This window comes from Magallana gigas, chromosome 4, assembly GCF_963853765.1.
Source record: "Magallana gigas chromosome 4, xbMagGiga1.1, whole genome shotgun sequence".
NCBI classification, from domain to species: domain Eukaryota; kingdom Metazoa; phylum Mollusca; class Bivalvia; order Ostreida; family Ostreidae; genus Magallana; species Magallana gigas.
The window spans coordinates 6288119-6308784 of record NC_088856.1 but is presented as its reverse complement, the minus strand read 5'-3'; the positions used below and the strand labels follow the sequence as shown (position 1 = coordinate 6308784).

The window sequence follows — 20666 nt, the reverse complement described above, 5'->3', positions numbered from 1 at the left end:
AATGGACGAATATTCAAATGTATAAACTATTCATTCTTAAATGCATAAATTAAAAAAAAAACAATGTTTAAATAAACTTATCAATCATAGAACAAATCACTCAAATTCATTTATCAAAAATGATATCTTTAGCACGTGTATATAATGAGGTATAACAACTTGTTTTCAGCCACGCCTCTTCCGGTGTCAGTTTCTTTCAATGGAAATATACATGTACATGCAATAGGCAAATGTCAGCAATCAAAAACAACTTTTCTTAACAATAAAAAATTCTCGTACATTTATAGTAGTATAATGCTGTTAGTGTGAGGTGTTTTTATTTCGATTGTAAATTTTTGAAGGAGGAAATGATTTCTTTTTCGAAATATTTAAATACCGAAAACATGGAATAATTATTCTGACTCATTTATCATATTGGCAAACACTGTTTTATCACCATGTACACATAATGCAACACCCATATATTTCAATAAAGAGTTTTCACCTCCACACACATTTTTCAAAATTCAATTTACAAGGCGTCGTGTCTTGCACTTAAGACTTCTAATGCACAATGCATGCATTTGGCAAACCATGAGAAAATGTGTCTTTTTCAATACAAAATTGAAAAAAAAATATTTAAAATGTGAAAATGTATAAAAACAATTTTGTTATGGCTATTGTCTACAAAAAGAGGGAAGTCACACAAAAATACACGTTATTAAATTGATCAAAAGGTACACACTAAATAGAGAAAACAGCGTCCAGACAATATGCAAGAGGCAGAGTGACCCAGAGGAAAATTAGGGTTACCTTTTCTCCTGCCAATGACCATTGTCTGCAGGTTGTTTTCAAGAGCACTCAAGACGTTGTTTATTTTACATATTCAAATACTGTGGTGGTAAAGATGCTAATTATTTTAGACAAAATAATAATTAACCCGTCCCTGATCCAGATTTCGGAAAAAATGTAACTATATATACACACAAGAAGAAAACTTAACAAATATTGCATGGCACCAAATCTGCACTTCTAACAAAACCAATCATACCGATGATAAAACAACTCCCATACAGTTTGAACATCACAATTCAAAAATTAATTTGTTATCTATATCATTTTGTTTTCATTTGCTTCAATACCTAGAGAGAAAAAACATTATTTCTAATGATCTTGCTCGCCAATACTATAAAATGATGTTACTATTTCAGTATATTCTCATTATGATACGTTCTATATAATAATGTAGTACAAATTTCAGTAGACTAGGGTACATGTAATTTCACTATACTTGTAACATTTTGTTCAAACTAGCAATAAGATGTGATAATGAATGTCAATAAATAATCTGATGATGAGGATGACGATCCCATACACACAACAACAATAAATACTCAACAAGCTATGCCTAGGGCATAATGAATCATACCATTCTTATAATAATCATAATAACAGTCTTTCAGAAAGACAAATTACTGGAAGATGATCGACAACCAAGGTATTCTTCAGCACGTGGATGTTCTCTCGACTTGTCCGATCGTTTGATTATCAATTTTATTTTTCAATGATGACCTTTAGGTATGGCAAAACTAAAGTAGCTCATCTACATATTCAATTCTACATTGAAATACTGGCACATCGATTTCGTCTTCCAAAACATGAGCGTCTAAGGTAAAATAATAGTTTCCTTCTTGGGGTAAAGTAATATGGAAGGTTTCGGCGTTTTCAACGTCCCTGATTTCTTCAATAATGTTTTCTTTCAAACTGTAGGCGTCGAGTTCCGGTCCCGGGCCGGAATACTCTAAGGACGGATTCACAGCGACGTTCCTCAATAAAACAGTAATGCTGAGTTTACCATCGTAGGTCCGTATCACAGATTTCATGCTTAATGGACGGATATTAAAGTGAAACATTGCGGGCCACGTTTTCACCATTTCTTCAAATCCTTCGATTGAATATGTCTGATTCATCAAAAGCCATCTCTTCTCTTTAGGGTAATGCGAAAGCAAAAAATTATCAGGTGACGTCATAAAGTAGTGATCCATGTAGAATCGCTCGTGCGTATTGTCTTTGTCGCGTTTAGCGCCATATAAGGGATCGACCAATCGGTAGTGGCCGTCCAACTGCACCGCGCACCACGTGTGCTGGAATTTGGGCGACTGAACGGTGTTTCCCGGCAAATAGTCCTGGCTTTTCACAAACCCCTCTACTTTCTCACATTTTATTCCTGCCGCCCTATAAACAAAAGCAACATTTTAATACAATTTATCATTGAAGCATTAGATAATTTACTATACAATATACAATATTTTCATTGATGTTGTAAGCTCTCACCTGCAAAGCTCTTGGTAAAATTGTGCATAGGTAAGCTTTTTGTCTATCAAGGCCTTGACCTTCGTGGCTGGCGCCGTGGATTTGTGTTTCCCTTTCGGTGGACGACTTAAATCTAAGCTTGTTAACCAGCAATACAAGGCATGAGCTTTCAGTTGTTGCGTCATCAGACCTTTAGTAATGGCGGCGACGAGACTCTTGACGTCATTATGACTTTCTGCTTTAACCTTTAAGTAAAGATTTTAACACTAGAAATTGCTTGTAATTCACAAATTACCAAATCAGTATTTATAGATATGAACATACCAAGTACTTTTGAAATTAGTATATTTATAAACCATTACCTTTTCCACCCGGTCAATCATTTCTGGAGTTTCCGTAAGACAGGCTTCGTCGATATCGTCAGTTTCCGGTTCTTTCGTGGCCTCGGAGCTGGAGTAACTAGAGTAACTTCCGGACGACATACTGACGGCGATCCCACTGTCTGGGCGACTCTTAACACTGCTCTTACCTTCAATCTAGTTCAAAGATATTACAAGTTCAAATACATGTCTTTTATAAACATTTGCTTTACAATTAAATCATAAAAGACATTTTTTCTGTAACATGGGAGATGTCTGACTTACCTCTTCTACTCTGGTAAGCATGTGATTCTCCTCAGCGCCTTCAGACAGCGGCTCCATTGGCGCCAGACCCGTCATCTGGGGGGCACCTGCTCGCCTCTTCCCCGTCATCACTCTCTGGTTCATGACCCCATTCTGTCGGGAATTCTGAAAAAAGACATTAAAAACACTGCAATATAGGTCGATTTTAATATAAATAATATGAACTTATCAACTGAAAAGAAAATTCTCAATGCACGTAATCGGACATTTCTTATGCACGGGCCGAATAACGGTAATTTACTTAAAGGTTAAACACAGAAATCCGCATAAAGAGAGCTCTTTGGTCCCAGTTAACCGATATTTGATGTTTTGTTTGTAGCATAACACCGTCTGTTAATCGAGTGGCCACCATAGTCTGGTCTAATGCATCTGGATTTGTGTGCTCTTTTTAGTAGATTTAAATTGTTTACCTGAAAGCTTTGAAGAACCAAATTTTATGACATATTTTTAAAATAAATAATGGTGGTAATATTATGTTTTTTTCTGTCGACAACAATTGGTGTTGGTTCAATGACGTCATAGTGGTTCTCACTTTTATTGGGGTTCTACCAGAATTTCTTCTCATCTTTCAGCAAATTAATGCCGCGATCCCCCTTTGTCGGGTAAATATACACAGGCATTCTGTGAATTAGTTTTAGGTTTAAATGATTCCTAAATACATGCTCTCCGGGTCTCTAATTGAAATTCTGTCATTGAAAGGTGTTAAGAACTTATTTACGCACGTTCCAGATCTCAGGTATAGCAGATTGTTTATTCTCCTTGAAGTTTAACTCATGAATTTGGCAAACTAAAACTGTTAAGTAATTTTCCTTTTTCTTAATTAGAGATATTCCTTAATTTCATTGATCAAAGTTTTAAGGAGAGGTAGATTTCTAGAGCGTGAATATTGATTATGTTTTGGAACTTTTTTTTTACATAATTTAATTCATTCACGTTCCCAATTTCTACATTATCAAATTATGAAGGTGATGTCATTCTGCATATCTGCAATCCTAACCGATAATTGGCAATTAGAGAAATGTAATGCCCAATCTTCTTTTTACATACACCTATCATTTTTCCCATCCCTTAAAAATGTTGCAAATTAACAGGTTCAATTAGAAAAGCATTAATGTTAATACAGCACTTACATGATATTCCACCTGGCGCACCGTTAGAATCATCCTTACAACTTTAAATCCCTTCAAACACAACCAAAGGAATCCCCAGCGCGAGTTTTATATACAGCAGGGCATTTCATGAATGATCAACTTAACACTGAAGCATGAGCCGCCGGTGGGTCGGTTATCACCTGTTAAACGACTGCGTCCCTTGGGGTAGACGGTTACCCTATACCCCCACACTTCTCGTGTCACTCCGTTGGTGAACTGCACTAGAAGAACCTGCGGCTTTTTGACAATCGCCTCTTAACCGTAAAACTCATTTAAAGAATCCGCTGCTCTTTATGTCAACAATAAAATACTTGCTCGACTAATTCGTTACATTTAAACAGTTTATAGATCCTCGCGGAGGTAGGTATTGGGGGATAGGCAAGCAATCGTTAGTGCCCTCGTGTGTGAAACCGCTTTTTCTCCTACGCTTTCACGATTCCGGTCTTAAGGAAAAAAAACCTACTCTATGGACCATTAATATCGATAATTTCATATGTTTCATCAACTTAACTGTACCACTTGAAAAGCATTGTTGCTGACTATGTAATTACAAGGATAATTTGCATAAATTAGGATTCATGCAAGATTGGAGAAAAATGTAGCAATTTTCCCTTATGTCCCGTATCGCTGGGTTCTAAACACCCCGTGAAGCGCTGGGGCCATTGTCACAGTATACACCTGTTGCAGACAGGAATAATTTCTATCGTTTTGAAGGAAAATTTAACAAAACTCAAGAGTTTATTATAACATTAGTAAGAATTCATTTTCAAAGAAACGGAGAAGATGCAAGCTACAATATTACTATTAAGTCTCCCAGGGGGTTTATATTTTAAAAAGAAACGATCATAATCTCTCTCTCTCTCTCTCTCTCTCTCTCTCTCTCTCTCTCTCTCTCTCTCTCTCTCTCTCTCATATGTTTAGGAAGCTGTAAAGTTAGAGGCGTAAGTGCAATGATTGCTTTTCAATGCACGACTCCGTTCATATTACACGGATAACAAAGGGTCTGTTACATACTTTGAGATTATTGCATTTTGATTAAAAAAAAATATTCCCTCCAGACATTGATAAACTTATTTAAATGTAATGAAATGGTCAACTACCACCCAAATTTGGCCAATGGCCTATATTTTCAAATGGTAGTTTCTATCAAATTAGACTCGGACAATTCTAAAAACAATAAAATAATAAAAAATAATTTGATACATAGATCTTTGTTTATATTTGCACTTTGTCAACAGATCCCATAGAAGTTCAATGTACAAAGCAAACGGGTAAAACAACACAGAACAATGGGTTTATTTTAAACCACTCTGCTATCAGATTGGCTGAGCAAATGTATAGACTTTCTAGTTATTGTTCCAGCGAACCTCTGGGGGTAGAATTTAGTAACATTATGTGTCTTGCAGTGAGATTTTGTTCCCTATTAAAGAATGGCAACTTAAGCAGTAATTAATTACGTTTGAAACTAAAAACCAAAACGCAATACGCCGTGAAGGCATATCCATAGATCAAAACCATAAGGTGTTGTTTTCCACTTTTTTAATAGTGTTAAAAGAAAAGGCCTTATTTGAGAATACACACTGTGCATTCAATTTATGGATAAACAGTAATATAAGAGAATTTTAGAAAAAGGGGGGAGGTCACGTGTAAGGCCAACTATTTTAAAAATATTTGGACATTTAGTTTTAATGTAAAAAATGGACGAGATAGCTCAGTTTTTATCGTATGCTGGTATACTCTTTTAATTTTTATTTTTTTGCAAAGTAGATTTAACAATATACATGTATATTTTACGTTTCAAATTGATACATATAAGTCGGTGGATTGTACCTTATGGTTTACTATTTTGGAGTTTATCCAAATCAAGGAAAGTTTAAGGAAATTTTCCACAAGTCTATTTTCTTGGTCGTCTTTCGTTTAATCTTCTTCGAAGAAACAATACATGCATTAGTTTAGGAATGTTAAAGCCGGGTGTGTATTAATTCGATTAAATAGTTCCGTGGAAACAGATCTGGAAAGGGGTCAAGTATTCCGTTTCTATTGGTAATGTGGAGCGAGCAGTCTGAACACCTTAATCCGGTAACGACAATAATCCGTTTTTCGGATTAAAGATTAACAGATGATGGCCTATGTTCACGTGCATCATCCCAAATACACAATTTCTTGCTCATATACATTTAATATTTGATACGGGAAACCTTTTTTAAGTAAGATATTTTATAGGTCCATCGAAATTCAAGGATGACGACGTTTTAATGGGTTAGATTTGCTCTTATTTATGACAGTAGTACTTGAAATACTTATTGCAGGAGGTTTTGCTAGGTAGAGATGTAGTCTCGCACGGCAAATATCGACGTGGGGAGGCAATAGACCTTTTTTAGCCAGTGATTTACGAGGGACCTTTATGTAATATTTTTTTGCAATATTGCCCCAGAATTTTGATCCCATTGAAGATAAAAAGTCGTGTGTCATTTGCTCGACAAAGGAATATAAACACTGGGTAACACCCAATGAAGTGCTCTTTCTCCCAGGAAGGAGTTAATAGCGAATCTTTATTAAACACATCTTCATTATATGGATTTTTTATCAATCCATACATCCATTTATCATGTTTAAGTTTAGTCAATTTGATGACAACAAGGAGAACTTGGACAGAGCGATTTATTTTAAATTTTAAAAACGGGTTGAACATAAAGGCGTGCAACAAGAAATTAGGGCTGGATTTTCCGCCATTATTAAATGCTTCATTGAAACGTATATAAGAATTTTAACACCACTTACGATCACTTTTGAGAAAATGTTTAAGTGGAACATTACCTCAAAAAATCCTTAAATGAAACACAATTGGCTAATAAAGCTCGCATTTCACATAAGAAAGAATTTTAAGTAAACATTGAACATTTGTTTAAGTATCAATATAGAATGACAGGGGCTTCGTGATTCTGTCGGAAATCGGTGGATATAATCATGAAGTAAGTTAACAAATGACATGCAAAATCTGTGGCAGCTATCTAGGTATTCAGCGCTTGACAGACATGTAGCAGAGGCACATGTTTGTTCACCCGAAATAAAAGAACCTAATTCCAAATCTAAAAGCCTGCCTCATTAAAGTCTTAACTCCGATTTAACAGCTTTTTTCTTGTCAAGTTTTTTGGGAACTGCGTTCTTTACGTCACCTAAGATTTCATAACTAATTTAATTATCAATTTAAGAGTCTTTCAAATGGTTCCCCTTGTTTTCAATCAATTCTTCCTCCTTTCTAACTGTACTCACCTCGTCCAAATCTGCCCTCCATTTGCGCATGTCCGGCTCACTCCGTCTGCTACTGTTGCTGTGAGCAGACGACTCTGCGCGCGTGTCGCCGACAGCATCATTTAGGCTGCGTGTATGTTTCAGAGGAGCAGGACCAACAGAGATGGCTTTCACTCGGATATTCCCGGTCTTCTTCATATGTGTTAGTATCTGGGTTTCTAGCTCCTTCCGTGTGATGGCATTCCTCTGGATTAGTTGCCGTATTTCTTTAATAAACTCCCTATCTAGTCTCAATATTTCCTGAAAGACGACCAAATAACATAAGAAGACACCTGCGAGTGGAAGTCGCTAGCGACATATGTGTGTATCCGTTTGTTTCTCACTTCATAATTTGCTCACAAAGTCTACCCCCATTGTAATTATCAGCAGATTGATAAACACAATCTCGTAGATAAAAATGTGGTCTCTTCAGTCTGAATAAACAAGAACCGTTAAAAGGACAAATCTAACTCTCCGTTCCTCCAAAAAATCACAAGCTCATTTGCAAATCTATAATTAAAGATCCGTCTGATTTGCAACAATTTCATGAATACCGGCTGTCACTTCTGAGCATTGTAGGTGCACACACTTTTAATTACATTGTTAAACTGAAAACCCCTATTCTCTTTCGTAAGTTCTATAAAATGTTAAGGGTTCGATGCAATTCAGTGGAGCGTTGACGGGGTATTAAGCAGCTAATAATTCTCTTTGGACTTTTACAGACAATGGTAAATCCCTACCTAATGCGGTCTTTGTAAGCGAGAGGTGAAAGAAAACAATACCAATAGGGCAAACGTGTATTGCGGTAACAATCCAAAATATTGGTTTAATATATATATTAAAATTTCATTCCTATTGTTTGACCATGTAGACTTGTTCTTTCATCTAGCCAAGGAAAACCTGCCAAAATCGGCTTAAAATGTGAGAGTGTTTGGGGACCTTTGTGTAATAGATACTCTCAATTATATGATGTAGAGGGGAATGAGAAGCGCGTGTCACAAAGGGCTTTCTAATGGACACGCTTTAAGAGGGGAACAAAGAGCACCGGCCGAGTGTACAGAAATATGACATTAAGATCTCGTAGTATTGTTATATGAACGTCAACACTAAAGCATTGTATGTATGTAAGTAGATGGGGTACCAGAAGAATGGATATTCAAATTAGTTGTGGCTCAAAACGACTCATGAAATTTATTTACATGCAATTATTTTTCTAAGTTATATTACATTAATATCAGGTGCGTGTGTTTCATACGAATTGAGTATTCCGGTATTACACAACAATTTACAACTGATCTTTTTGGATTTTCCAACTTTGAATTTTCACATCATTCGGCGTAACAAGATGAACAAAGGCAGCGATACATTTAGCAAGACATGAAACTGCTGAATAAGGTCAATTAAACGAGAAGATTATAGGGTGCGATTGCTGTTGTATCATTACTTACTGCAATTTAGTGTTAAGTACAAGAATGGTGTCTGATAAACACTAAACTTTTCTAATTGACGCCCACACTTTATTTGATTGATCCCAAGTATATATATCTATATATAGGATTTTTATGAGGTGAATTTGTTTTGATATTCCCGTCCAATTACACAGAAACCAATACATAATGTCCAAAGAGGTCATGACCTTCCGTGCTTTGATGTCTTTCTTTCCAACACCTTCTCATTTAGCAAATATTTGAATATTTTCGGACATCATAGAGAAAAAAATTACAGAAGGTATTAGGAGAAATATTCTGTTTTCTCTTATCAAAAATATTTTAATCTGAGTGACTTATATCAAAAAACAGTGCCCAACGGAATGCCCAATGTCCTTACAACCCAAGAGAATATCAACAGATGACTAAACTATATTTCTTCAGCTATTTACAGAAAGAAAGTAAAAGTGTCAGGGTATTTACGTAAATGATTACTTGAAAGAGAGACACGAAAAGTGTAGTATTTTCAGACGAATTAAACGATGCTTGCGACTTTAGCCGCAATGGTATGACTAAGTTTAAAACACTTCGAATATATATAACTTCAAATATTTAGCTAAACGATTACGAGAATTGAAAAATTCAATAATGTATACAAGTCAATATTGGGGTATATCCGGGGAAAAACGAAGGCAAAATTGAAAGGTTCCAGGTCATAACCAAATAGCGCATTTAGCATTAAGTCTATTGATTTACCGCAAGTATTTTAGCACATTCTTGATACCGTTGTTATTTCGGTCGTACAATAAGGGCCCCTTGCCTCCCCTAGGATCATTCCGTGCTTGTGTTTGCAGATTATGAGGCAATAAAGGCCATTTCTTTTCAAAATGGAGAAAATAACACAGGATAAATTGAAATAATTTGCGTTGTACGTCCCTTTCATGTTTCTATAATGCGATGAAAATCAAATTAGTTGCAAGTCGTGAAATTTATTCTTGTATTGCAGAAACTCGACTAATTAAACGAGAATTTTAAGTAAAAGGGGGTTATTTTTTAATTGTCGATGATATTTATTCAATGCAAGAAGATTTTTTTTATAAACGGTAGCAGTGGGACTGGTGTTTGCAATTTCCTCCGATCTCATCACTTCCCCCGCTTCATAACCAATCATTTTTTTTAAGTTGCATGTGAACGCATTGCGCAATAATTATTCAAAAGATGTAGAGAAGGCACGTGTACAACTCTCACATTCAATACACAAATTAATGGCGGTCTCTCGTGTTCTTCTGGCCAGACCACAGCCTAACCCCAATGCCTTGATCAAAGAACATCGCACAAGTCAAAACGCACTGAACTGTGACCACTGAACCGAATCATCACGGACTCGGATCTCTGATTCTGCTGCTGAATTAAAGATGGACGAAACCCTGTGATGTTTTTAGGATATATGGCCCATATTATGTTACATTCTTACAAAAAACATATATCATACTTTTGATCGATATTCATAAATAATACGTGTAGCGTAGGATGGCCGCTGACGATTTCAGCTTTGCAACAAACTGGAGCAATTTGTGTCTAACTTTTTTTTTTATCGTGTAATAAAATATTTTATAATTCCAAATAGTTTAATAGGGTTCATAGCGTCTCCATACATGAATAACTAAATCATACAAACTGCTTATGAAACAATTTTAAATTTCCAAATAATACGTAAGTGATATTATGTATGGTGATAAATACATACAGTTAACGTTATACGTTTTTTAAAATATGTAATCTAAATTGAATTTTGATAACTGAACATTTGGAGAAAAAAATAAGTGATCTAAAAATGCATTCAATTTGTCCCGAAGAAATTCGGTTAATGTAGAGGTGTCGCCATCTCTTGCCGCTGATAAGCCTTATGGGTTTTATCAAAGTAATAGCGTTTTAACGTTATAATACCCTTCTTTTAAAACTTTTAATAAAAATCAATTTGAAATTAAATTTAACGAGTGGAGTCATTTAAAAATCAACGATTATTGATTTCTACTTCAGTTTTATTATAAAAGATACACGTAGGAGATAACTGTCCTGTTTGATCGTTCTTGGCAGTTCCAGTCAAAATAAGCCGTTTCGATCCGACAATATACACCTGCGATTTAATTCTTTCCCGGCAAATTAAACGAAGTCTACTTATGAGCAAGCCATTAAGACGATTAACAACAAAATACACGATAAACGAGGGCTGAATCTCGGCAAAACTTTGCATGACTCTAGCTGTTGTCACCATTTTTGCGCTACTACCCAGCTAGCAGGAGGGCCTCGCGTGGGTTTTCCTCAATATTAGTGGATTAAGTCGCTAAGCCGGGCCAAGATGTGTATTAAACATCGATGAGAATTAAAGCGTACACCCACTGTGTGATCTGATCAACTGTTTCATAAGCATTCCTCAGTAAGACTCGGTTTGGGGGTTAACAATGCGAATAGATGACCATATTTTGAGTAATCTACGCCCTGCCACTACAGGGGCATTTGGTGGCCCTAAACAATGAAGGGGGTTTTCTCTCCAGCTACTAGACCAAATGAAAGGTTGTGCAAACAGTATTATGTAAACGAACTTGGAATTTAGTTTCAAAAATCAAAGTCACACGGCAGGAAGGCTTTAAGAGCCCTCATTGTCTGTTGAAGGGTCCTTCAGAAAAATGACCGCTAAGCAAGTATTCCAGTCCCGCAAATTCTTTATTACAAAAGACATTTTCGTTGGTCCCCTTTTCAATGAAATAAAAAATGATATGATCTTTTATATTTTGAAGGAAAAACCGATTTTAATTTAACTTATCAATCAAGCGTAGTAATCTACCGGGTAAAATCGATTACCGGTTTCTATATGACATGAATAAAGTTCGGCATTGTTTAATTTCTACACATTAAAAGCAATCATTTGGCGAAATGCAAACTTGAAATAAGGGGCATGACATGTATGAACTCAGTCACGTTTACATTGGGCAAACTGTATCCATTTTGAATATTTACTTTGAATATGCGATGCATGGGATTATTGAGACATTGAGACAAATCTAACAATGGGTATATGAAATAATTAAAAGGAAAAAATAATCAACAAAATTTAAGAATCCATATTTTTAAGCAAGATAACTTAACACGCACTACTGGCACAGTTATGGAAATTTAAAAAAAATCGATTTGTTTCCCTCAGAAGAGGTATATACTAGTATATGAATAAGGTAGAGACACATGCATAAATCAAGATAGGGTAAATAATTTGACCTCCAAGATTCCCTCTCTCAGCTTTTGCTTGCAACATGCACCAGACTTGTGACGAAGCATAAATTACAGTTGACCCCTGAGAGACCGGACCACTTCAAACCAGTGACATTTTGATTTCTGTATACATATAAATATACTCCATTCTAATTCTTCACTTTGAATTCTTTTTTTACTCCAATAAGTAGCAGTGCTTGAGCCTTTTTGTCAACAGTCTGCCGGCTATTTTGATAATCACTGCATGTCTGACATGAGAACTCCGGCATTATCCAGATGTCGGTAAATAAAACTTAGCATGAAGGGAATCACTTCTCTAAGACTTGAACATACGTTAAAAAAATACATTAAAAAAGTACCTACGTATTTACGTACATTAAAACACCTATTTAGTAGCTCTCATTTCATAAAAATGATGTTCTGCCACCTCGTGCGTTAAGCGTGACAGATCGTACAACTTTTGACTGGTCAGAATATCAATATTGATTAAGCGTGTATTTTTATAGAGGGTCTAGATTTGATTACTAGGCCAGTAAACTACCAATATAGATTTGACACTTAATGGATTTTTAAAACATAGAAGTTCATTTCGCAAAATATCAAACTTGCAACACGCATATCATTTCTGGCAAGTACATATATCTACAAGTACTACACTTGTATAAAAGACGGACAAAAACGATAAAATATTAACACCTAACAGTTTAATTTGTAGGAATTTTCTTTGCAATTCCATGTAGCGTAAGAACCCCGTGATTCTGATTAATTGAAGTCATTTGGTTTGTCAGGATTTCAGAGGTACATGTAATTACGGGTTAAAGTATTCATGAACTAAATGAATCAAAAAATGATGATGCAGCACTCTCCTTTGTATATACGAATGCCGCCGCCGCCGCCCCCCCCCCCGAAAAAAAATGTGTATCGGAACGCTTTATTAATGCAGATAGCCATAACAGCTCGTTATGAACATAAAACATAATTTTTTCCAGAGAATTCTATGGACATTTTATCTAGAGTCGAGTCTGATGAATTGGCCTTAACAATATATTACTATTAAAGCTGTAATTCAGAATTCACATAGCCAATCGTTTGACAGACGATGGTCTGCCTGTGTAGTTAGGTCCAAGGAAGCACTTGAGTATTTTCCAGATGAGGACATTAGTACCTCTATCAAGCAGTACTTTATCTTTCCTCTCAAGATTTATTCAACACCGTTATCGAGATTTTAGCCAAAGTTTGCATCTTTTTATCATCTTCAAGCATCGTTTGTGGTTACGGTACTAATGAGGTCGATAACAAACGTACTATACCGTTGTCAACCAAGTCAACCAAGTATTGTAACTTGCAATAAGTTCATTATATTGAGTGCATCGTTTGAGTTTCGACTTTTATTACAAATACGTTGTTTTAAATTTCATATTTTCTTATAGTGAAAAATTAGAATTTAAATTTAAACTTTGCTTAGAACTATAAATGAATATCCCTGTACATATGAAGAGGGGACGATTGTCAAAAAGAATTTGTCAACGTGTACTCAATTCTAATTGAATTGGTATTATCGATGCAAGATTATACGATTTTCATAAAGTACTTCCTAAATTGAACTTTATTATCTTATTGTAGGTAGATTTACTTGAGATGAATACAATCTTTTGTTCAAAAATCGCTTTAAAAGGGATCAAAGTTTAATTTAAACGGGATAAAGACATAACAGCACTACCTTACAGAAAAAATATGTTGATCAACTTTTGCGGTGAAAATAAGGTCAGTAGCCAAAATAGAACGTACAGAAAAAATAATATATGACTACATGTATTTGTCTCTATGGTACCACACAAATAGAATTAATGGAAAATTGTTAAAACCATTCTCGAATTCTGCCCATTTTTAACATTCAGTATATGTTAGTTTTGATTGATTGCTATAGATTGTGCACATTAACAAGCCGTTTGTTTTTGGTGCTACGACCTGAACAATATCCCAGTGTTCAAGATTTCCAGACATCAATGACGTACAAATCTCCAAGTTTGGACCGTACAACTTGACCAAGAGACATTTGTTTACAAAACAAAGTCGAAACGAACGAGATAAAACTTAGCAGGGGCATTCTGATGTCGAGTATGAAATATTCCTTGTCTTTGAACACCTCTTATAAATCCTAGCAAATCACTTTTATTCCATTACATAATCTCATCATTTCAAGAGGGAACAGTAGTTTAAAATTTCGAATATCGATTTCCAAACCTATTCCGCATGTTTCCAAAACAGAAGTATTTTATTTATAGTTTAATTGTTGTGATGTAACGAGTGTCTTCGTGCAATACCTCTCTGGTTTCGAAAGTGTTTTTATATTTTCTCCTACGCGATTTAAAGAGACCCTTCTCCCCCCGTGTATCTTAAAACATAAATTTCCCTGTGTGTCCTAAATTTCTGTCCTCAATAGCAATATATTCTGTTTTCTCGGACAATTTCATTATAATGCTGCGTTGTCTGTTACATTTTCAACACTGTCTTAAAAGACGTTTCAATGTAACTTTTTTCAGTTCTGACTTTAAATCATGTATATAATGCATGACTTTATTCTGTATTTAGTGTAAATGGTACATGTACCAAGCTTATATACTAAGGTCAATGTCAGGGATTTTTGCCAGACTATTTACCCAATACTGAAAAAAAACTTGCTGACCTTGGGCTTTCATACAATAAAATATCTAAACGATATGTATTGAAAAGATTAAACTGAAATATTAAGATCGCTTAAACCCCAATATAAACAGGACTGATACTCATTAAAAACTTTATGTCTTTCATTAATCTTTGCGGACATTGTTGATATCAGTGATGGCTTTGTGTTACTCATGCAGTATATTGTTCTTAAGTCCTGAGAACACTTGGTAGTAACAGTGTATGGAAATGATTTGATCATATTAATTTTTCTGTATATTTGAATGATCAGCAGTATGGTGAACTGAGCAAAAATTGGTCTTTAATAAATCCTTAAGTATGTAAGCGACTCAGTAGTATATGTATAAGTACCTAAAAAAAACCAAATCTACCTCTGACAACACACAGCTGACCGATCAACCTATGTCTCTGGGTGAGGTGGGCGGGGGAGGGACAGTAAAGCCCTGAGACTCGGGTATCAGTAAATAATGTACAAGTAAGATAGAGGTGCCCCTTACTACGTGTACACCATACACCTCGGTTTTTCAAGAGACGTAAGCTTTCAAATGCAATACGTCAAGTTCTGCAGTATTTCGTCTTACAACACACATAGCTTACTACATGTAGTATCTATCAACCTATGACTGAAAAAGTTTACACAAAATGTTCATACATGTACCACAGACCAAGGTATTAAACAATGCTACACTGGATACATTCAACTGATATACTATTTACAATGGTATACAAGTTGCACATTTAGATACCAATGGGTTTTTTCAAACCAACACTCACATTGTTAGTTGTGCCGTCAGAATGAGGCCGTGTCTTCTCTTGACTTGTTTTCGGTTTATCCGAGTTCTGCAAAAATTAATAATGAAATTGGAGTTAAATATTTGTCATTTGCATGTATTGAAAACATCGAGGTTCAAGCTTCAATGTAAAGCAATTTTTCCCAAGACCTTTGCTTTGTTTATCAATCATATTTTCATATTTGATAAATAAAAGATAAAAGGCAAGCTGAGAGTCTTTGCGGTAACGTTTTATACCATTGATCTCACAATCAAGCCCTCTCTCTTAATACCCGCGGAAATCGAAAACCAATATGGCCTGGATTAAGTTTAGTTTAGTGGGGGGAGAACACAACTTTTCATTGATAGACTGAGCCAGACATTGGTGCCATTGACGCTTTCGCAAATGTAAAACAATTGACGATTAAGTGGATGACCAGGGTATAAACAAATATGCTTGATGTGCAATTTGTTTCCAGACCCTATGTGATCAAAGCCGGTACACAAGGTTCGTAAAACAATCGACGGGTTCAGACATAAGACCAAAAAATATAAAACACGATTAATATTTAATATACAGGTATAATAATGTTTACTTTGTGTACCTGTCCTATGATGACGTAGCGCCAGGTGACCCTCAGTCACCTGTCTGTTTGGGGGTACTTCAGTAAGTGTCGTCCATTTGTTTGCTTCTCTGATAACGTTCCCTATCTGAGACCCGTGCTAATGATACTGTAAGTGCTTTTAAGTATTAAATCGGCGCTGGAGAGATCAGCACAATGACTTACTGTATTGAAAAGATAATCAATTGTGCAATTAACCTCAAGATTACCAGAACGAACTCCTTACAATCTTGTTTTATTGGGAAACTTGCTTGACAAGTGTTTCGAAATCCTTCCAAGAACCGTAACTCCTTATCGCAACTCGACAAAACAATCTTGCGTCTATACCATAAAAAAAATCAAAATTTAGTGGGTTAATACATGTATTTCCTAAAACCGGTATTTGATGGTGATTTTCTCTTTTGTACGCGATTGTCATCCGATATTATTTAATTAGCAATATCTATAAAGCCTATCGACAGTTATATATTAACGGGGAATAAAGCCTTGTTGTTTGTAAGGAGTCACTATCGGGTTAATGGTTGTACAGTACATTGATGTGAGCCGGTAACAATGGACTAGTCTGACTATAGGTTTCTGGATGTGCTGTAAGAATGACGTGCCGCTTATCACAAAATCTATCATCTAAAAACATCCCCCGCCACGTTCACTAAGCTCCATTCAGAACAATGCTTTATAACCCCTCACATTGATCGCAATAGTTCTGTTTTTTATGGGGTGGTTATGGGCATACTTTTGCCTTTTCTTGCTTTTTGCGTCAGAGAGTAATTGTCGCTAAAGCGGGTCGATGCCTCGACGGTTTTGAATTTCGTTCTAGTTAGTGTCCCGTTAAAAGAAATATTTATATTTTGACATTAAAGTGCGCCTTTTTCTTTCTTTTTTTTGTTACAAAAAGTACTCGGCCATATGATTGCACAAAACCGGCTGAATGGTTCAAAATATTTGTCTTACAACAATCGCAGAAGTAACCAAAAGCTACAAAGATTCAAATTAGTGAGTCTTATGACAATTGCAGAAGAAACCGCAAGTTATATGTAACACACACGGCCACTTTGGACTGTCTGCTTGCTAGGACTTAAAATTGCTTTGTACCTATTTATCCTGAAAGATAGTCATCTTTAAGATTTCGCCTATATAACCTTCTCAACCCAATGCCACAACCAGTAAATTATTGCAGGTGCTATCGTGTAAATGATTTGGCAAAATAACTCAGTCAATTGTATTTTTGCCCAGTTTAAAAGTTTCCCTGATCCCTCGAAATGATAAAATTGGATTTTAGTTTAAAATAACCATTGCGGTGCACTTTTTCTTGGGCAAAGAGCAAGAGTACCGACTTTCTTTCCTTTGTGTTGCTTCTGGCTATCTGATTCTCCATCTCAGTAATTATTGATCTATCTCGACTATCGAGTAAGACCCATTTGATCTCAATGACATTCCGCTACGTCGCGTGTCGTCTGCGACATTTTCTCCATTCATTTTTCATACATTGCTGGAAGCCCAAAACCGATTTCGTGACGCAACACTTACGTTTTGGGTCCCAGCATGATTCACGCACGTTGCGTAAGCATTGTCTCAGGAAATCCGAGCGGCCACGGTGGTAGAAATATAACACCGCCATAAGATTTACTCCCCAATACGACTACGCGATTTTAATTTTTAAAAGCGTGTCTATCAACGACTTTGACCGAGATTTGATTCTTTATAGTGCAAATATTGCAATATAATTTATTAATTCGGGACAGGGCCATATCAATATTTTTTGTTCAATAGGTATGAATGACAAGGCCCTTTCATATTAAACATGTATCAATCTTATTTGTTGAACAGCTTAAGGCCTACATGATTTGCACTTTTCGGGACATGTCACATCTGTTATTGCGGGTATACTAAAGTCAGACCAATTATTAGACTGCGGTTTTTGAAGGCGTTAGGGCATCAATGCATGTCCTTAAGTCCTAGACAAACAGGTTTAAGAGAAACATGGTTTTTGGGGAGATTTTAAAGAGGGGCGAACTTGAAAGTTCAATCTATCATTTAAAACTTACAGTACAGAATGGAGATGTTTCATACAGCAACATGATTGATCATACATGTACATGTATGTAGTAGCAAGCTAAAGTAGCTCATACGATGCACAGGTATTTCTGCCTTTGTTTTTCTTTTTTAATTTTGTATATTTTTATGAAGAATTTAAACAAGTAATTCTTCTTTTTAGGCAAGGGTGTACACTTTGCAAGCTTGAAATGTCTTAAGTTAATTGTTCGAAATCATCTCTCACCATCACTGCTTAAACATGTTGCATCTTTTTCACCACTATTACCAAGTTTTTGAATAAAATGCTCTTTTTGGAAAAGAAAATGATTTCGCCCTTACTGACTTAGTCAAGGCCATCCAATGTTTCCGACAGTGACCTTTTTTTCACAAAAAATATGCTTGCTAAGCATTTTATGTTTACTTAATTGCCAAACGAAATTGCAAATTCAAAACTCAAATAAACGTGTCATTTCATTGAGTAGATCCTGCCCAAAGGCAGACAACTCTCGCAACCTTTAATTAAATGTCCTCAATACTTGTTCTTTTTATTAATCTTTTTTAAGCGTGTTCTAGTTAAGTTTGTTCAATAGGTTTATGGATGCGAAATACGCATTTCTTTAATTGAAATCTGTCCACTATCTATGATATCTAAGAAGATTATTAAAATTCTTAAATAAACGTTAGATTGGTTTCAAGAAATTCTAATCAATAACCATGATACAAATTTATCTTTAGAAGTATTTTTTTAACCTTTCTACGAATTATTAACCATTTTAAACCTAAAATAGCTGTGCTTTGGCAAAACTTTATGGTTGCTTCGCTCGCGTATGTTGCGACTCAAAAGTGTATTTTCCTCTGCAAGGGGTTTTCACTAATGCAATATAAAATGGTCGCCACTCATTAAAGGTCGCCACTAATTAATTGTGTGACACAAATTCTTGCTTTTATCCAAAAAAAGATAAAAGGGGTGAAATAACAAAAATAACTCACCTCTTCGTTCCCATGGCGGCACATCCGATCCCGAGCGTTGTTCAAAAGCTTGAGAATGTCGTCTGCGGACAGTCTGGCTCGTTCCCGCCAAATCTGTCCGGAGAGGTCTGAAGCCAGACAAGTTCGATTGTCTGCCTACAAGAGGTATGTAAAGATCTCAAATGACATTCATCGACCTGACACCCGTTCTAAAAGCGCTAACGAACGGACCAAATCTGACACGAATTTAACCCCAGCCATCCATCGCTTGATTAGCAAAATCAATTGTACGCTTATATTTACAGATTTTATTCTCCACTTCTTAGGTTTTTATTAAAGTAAACATAAAAATGCAGTTACCCGTATAATTGATCGTAGTGAATTAATAACCTGAATACTTGGTTTTACGATCACGATAATTTGACTCCTGACGGTTCAAGCTTTAACTTTATAGGTAAACAGGAGAGGGGCTTCAATTAACGATAGTGGTATAAAACTGTTTTATAATACGTACAGAATTTAATGATGGGTTAATTGTCTTTTTTAGCTTTCTTTCATCCAGGGACAAGCTTTTCCGCATAACCGGTGTTGTAACCGGAGAATTCAGGTCTGTATCCGATTGGTTTCCTATCGTAGCATCACTGTCGGAGTCCGCCTGGTTTTCTTTGTGAGGACTTTTCGGGGGTTTTCCATTCACTGGTTTTGATATCGTCCCTGGGGTTGTCCTCCTCGCTGTAGAGACCGCATCTGGTTTTTGCGGTCTTCCAAAATCGGATGCGGGGGTTTTCTTCCTCTTTGAGTTTACCGTGGCTTCTTTTCTTACTACCGGTGCTGACATATTTCGGTTTCTTACTTTTCCTTTCTCCTCGGTTTTGTTAGTTAGGCATCTCTCATTGTCGCGGACGTGCTGCAAACAAAAATGACAGTTATAAAAATTATTAATAACAACCAATTGCAAAAATTCTATAATAAGACATGCATTATAAAACTGCAATTAGGGAAACGTTCCAGGTTTATGAACGTACATAAGTTATCAAAGCTGAACCATTCATATTTAATGATTTTTATTTTATGTTCAAACTTTTTAATGGAAAAGCATGCCCGCTAGCTGCACCACATGCACTCTTGCTAAACATAGCCATATATTCTCACAAGTCAATATTTATATGATCTGTAATTAATCTAGAGTATTACCTGTAGCTGTTCAATGGTTCTGAGATGGTCCCCGAGGAGATATATGATATCCTCTCGTGTAATCCTGTCCCCTTTCTCCGCTAGTTTTCTGGCAAGCTGTTTTTCTGATGTTTGCAAAATCTTAAAGAAAAAACACCAATTTTATAAAAACGAACTATTTTTATCAAAAAGACTTTTAAGGACAGAATCATTTTTGTAATTGGTAATGAGAATACATTCATTTAAACTTGCAAATATTCGTCAATAAGTATCGAAAGTTGCATGAAAGTATGTGCTTTGA

At 35.7% G+C, this 20666-nt stretch overlaps 1 protein-coding gene across 4 annotated transcripts in view; it reads right to left on the bottom strand.

Moving 5' to 3' along the window:
- Positions 1-210: 210 nt before the first annotated feature.
- LOC105319270 (uncharacterized) overlaps positions 211-20666 on the bottom strand; it is a 45120-nt gene continuing 24664 nt past the window's right edge. For all 4 annotated transcript variants that reach the window (XM_034450077.2, XM_034450078.2, XM_034450076.2 and 1 more), the window contains exons 5-13: positions 20387-20506; positions 19707-20099; positions 19214-19348; positions 15571-15636; positions 7400-7678; positions 2937-3080; positions 2655-2828; positions 2314-2537; positions 211-2214 (exon numbers count right to left, since the gene is read on the bottom strand). In XM_034450077.2, coding sequence (XP_034305968.2) covers positions 1569-2214; positions 2314-2537; positions 2655-2828; positions 2937-3080; positions 7400-7678; positions 15571-15636; positions 19214-19348; positions 19707-20099; positions 20387-20506 — 2181 coding nt within the window. In that variant the 3' untranslated portion in view covers positions 211-1568. The remainder of the gene's footprint in view (positions 2215-2313; positions 2538-2654; positions 2829-2936; positions 3081-7399; positions 7679-15570; positions 15637-19213; positions 19349-19706; positions 20100-20386; positions 20507-20666) is intronic.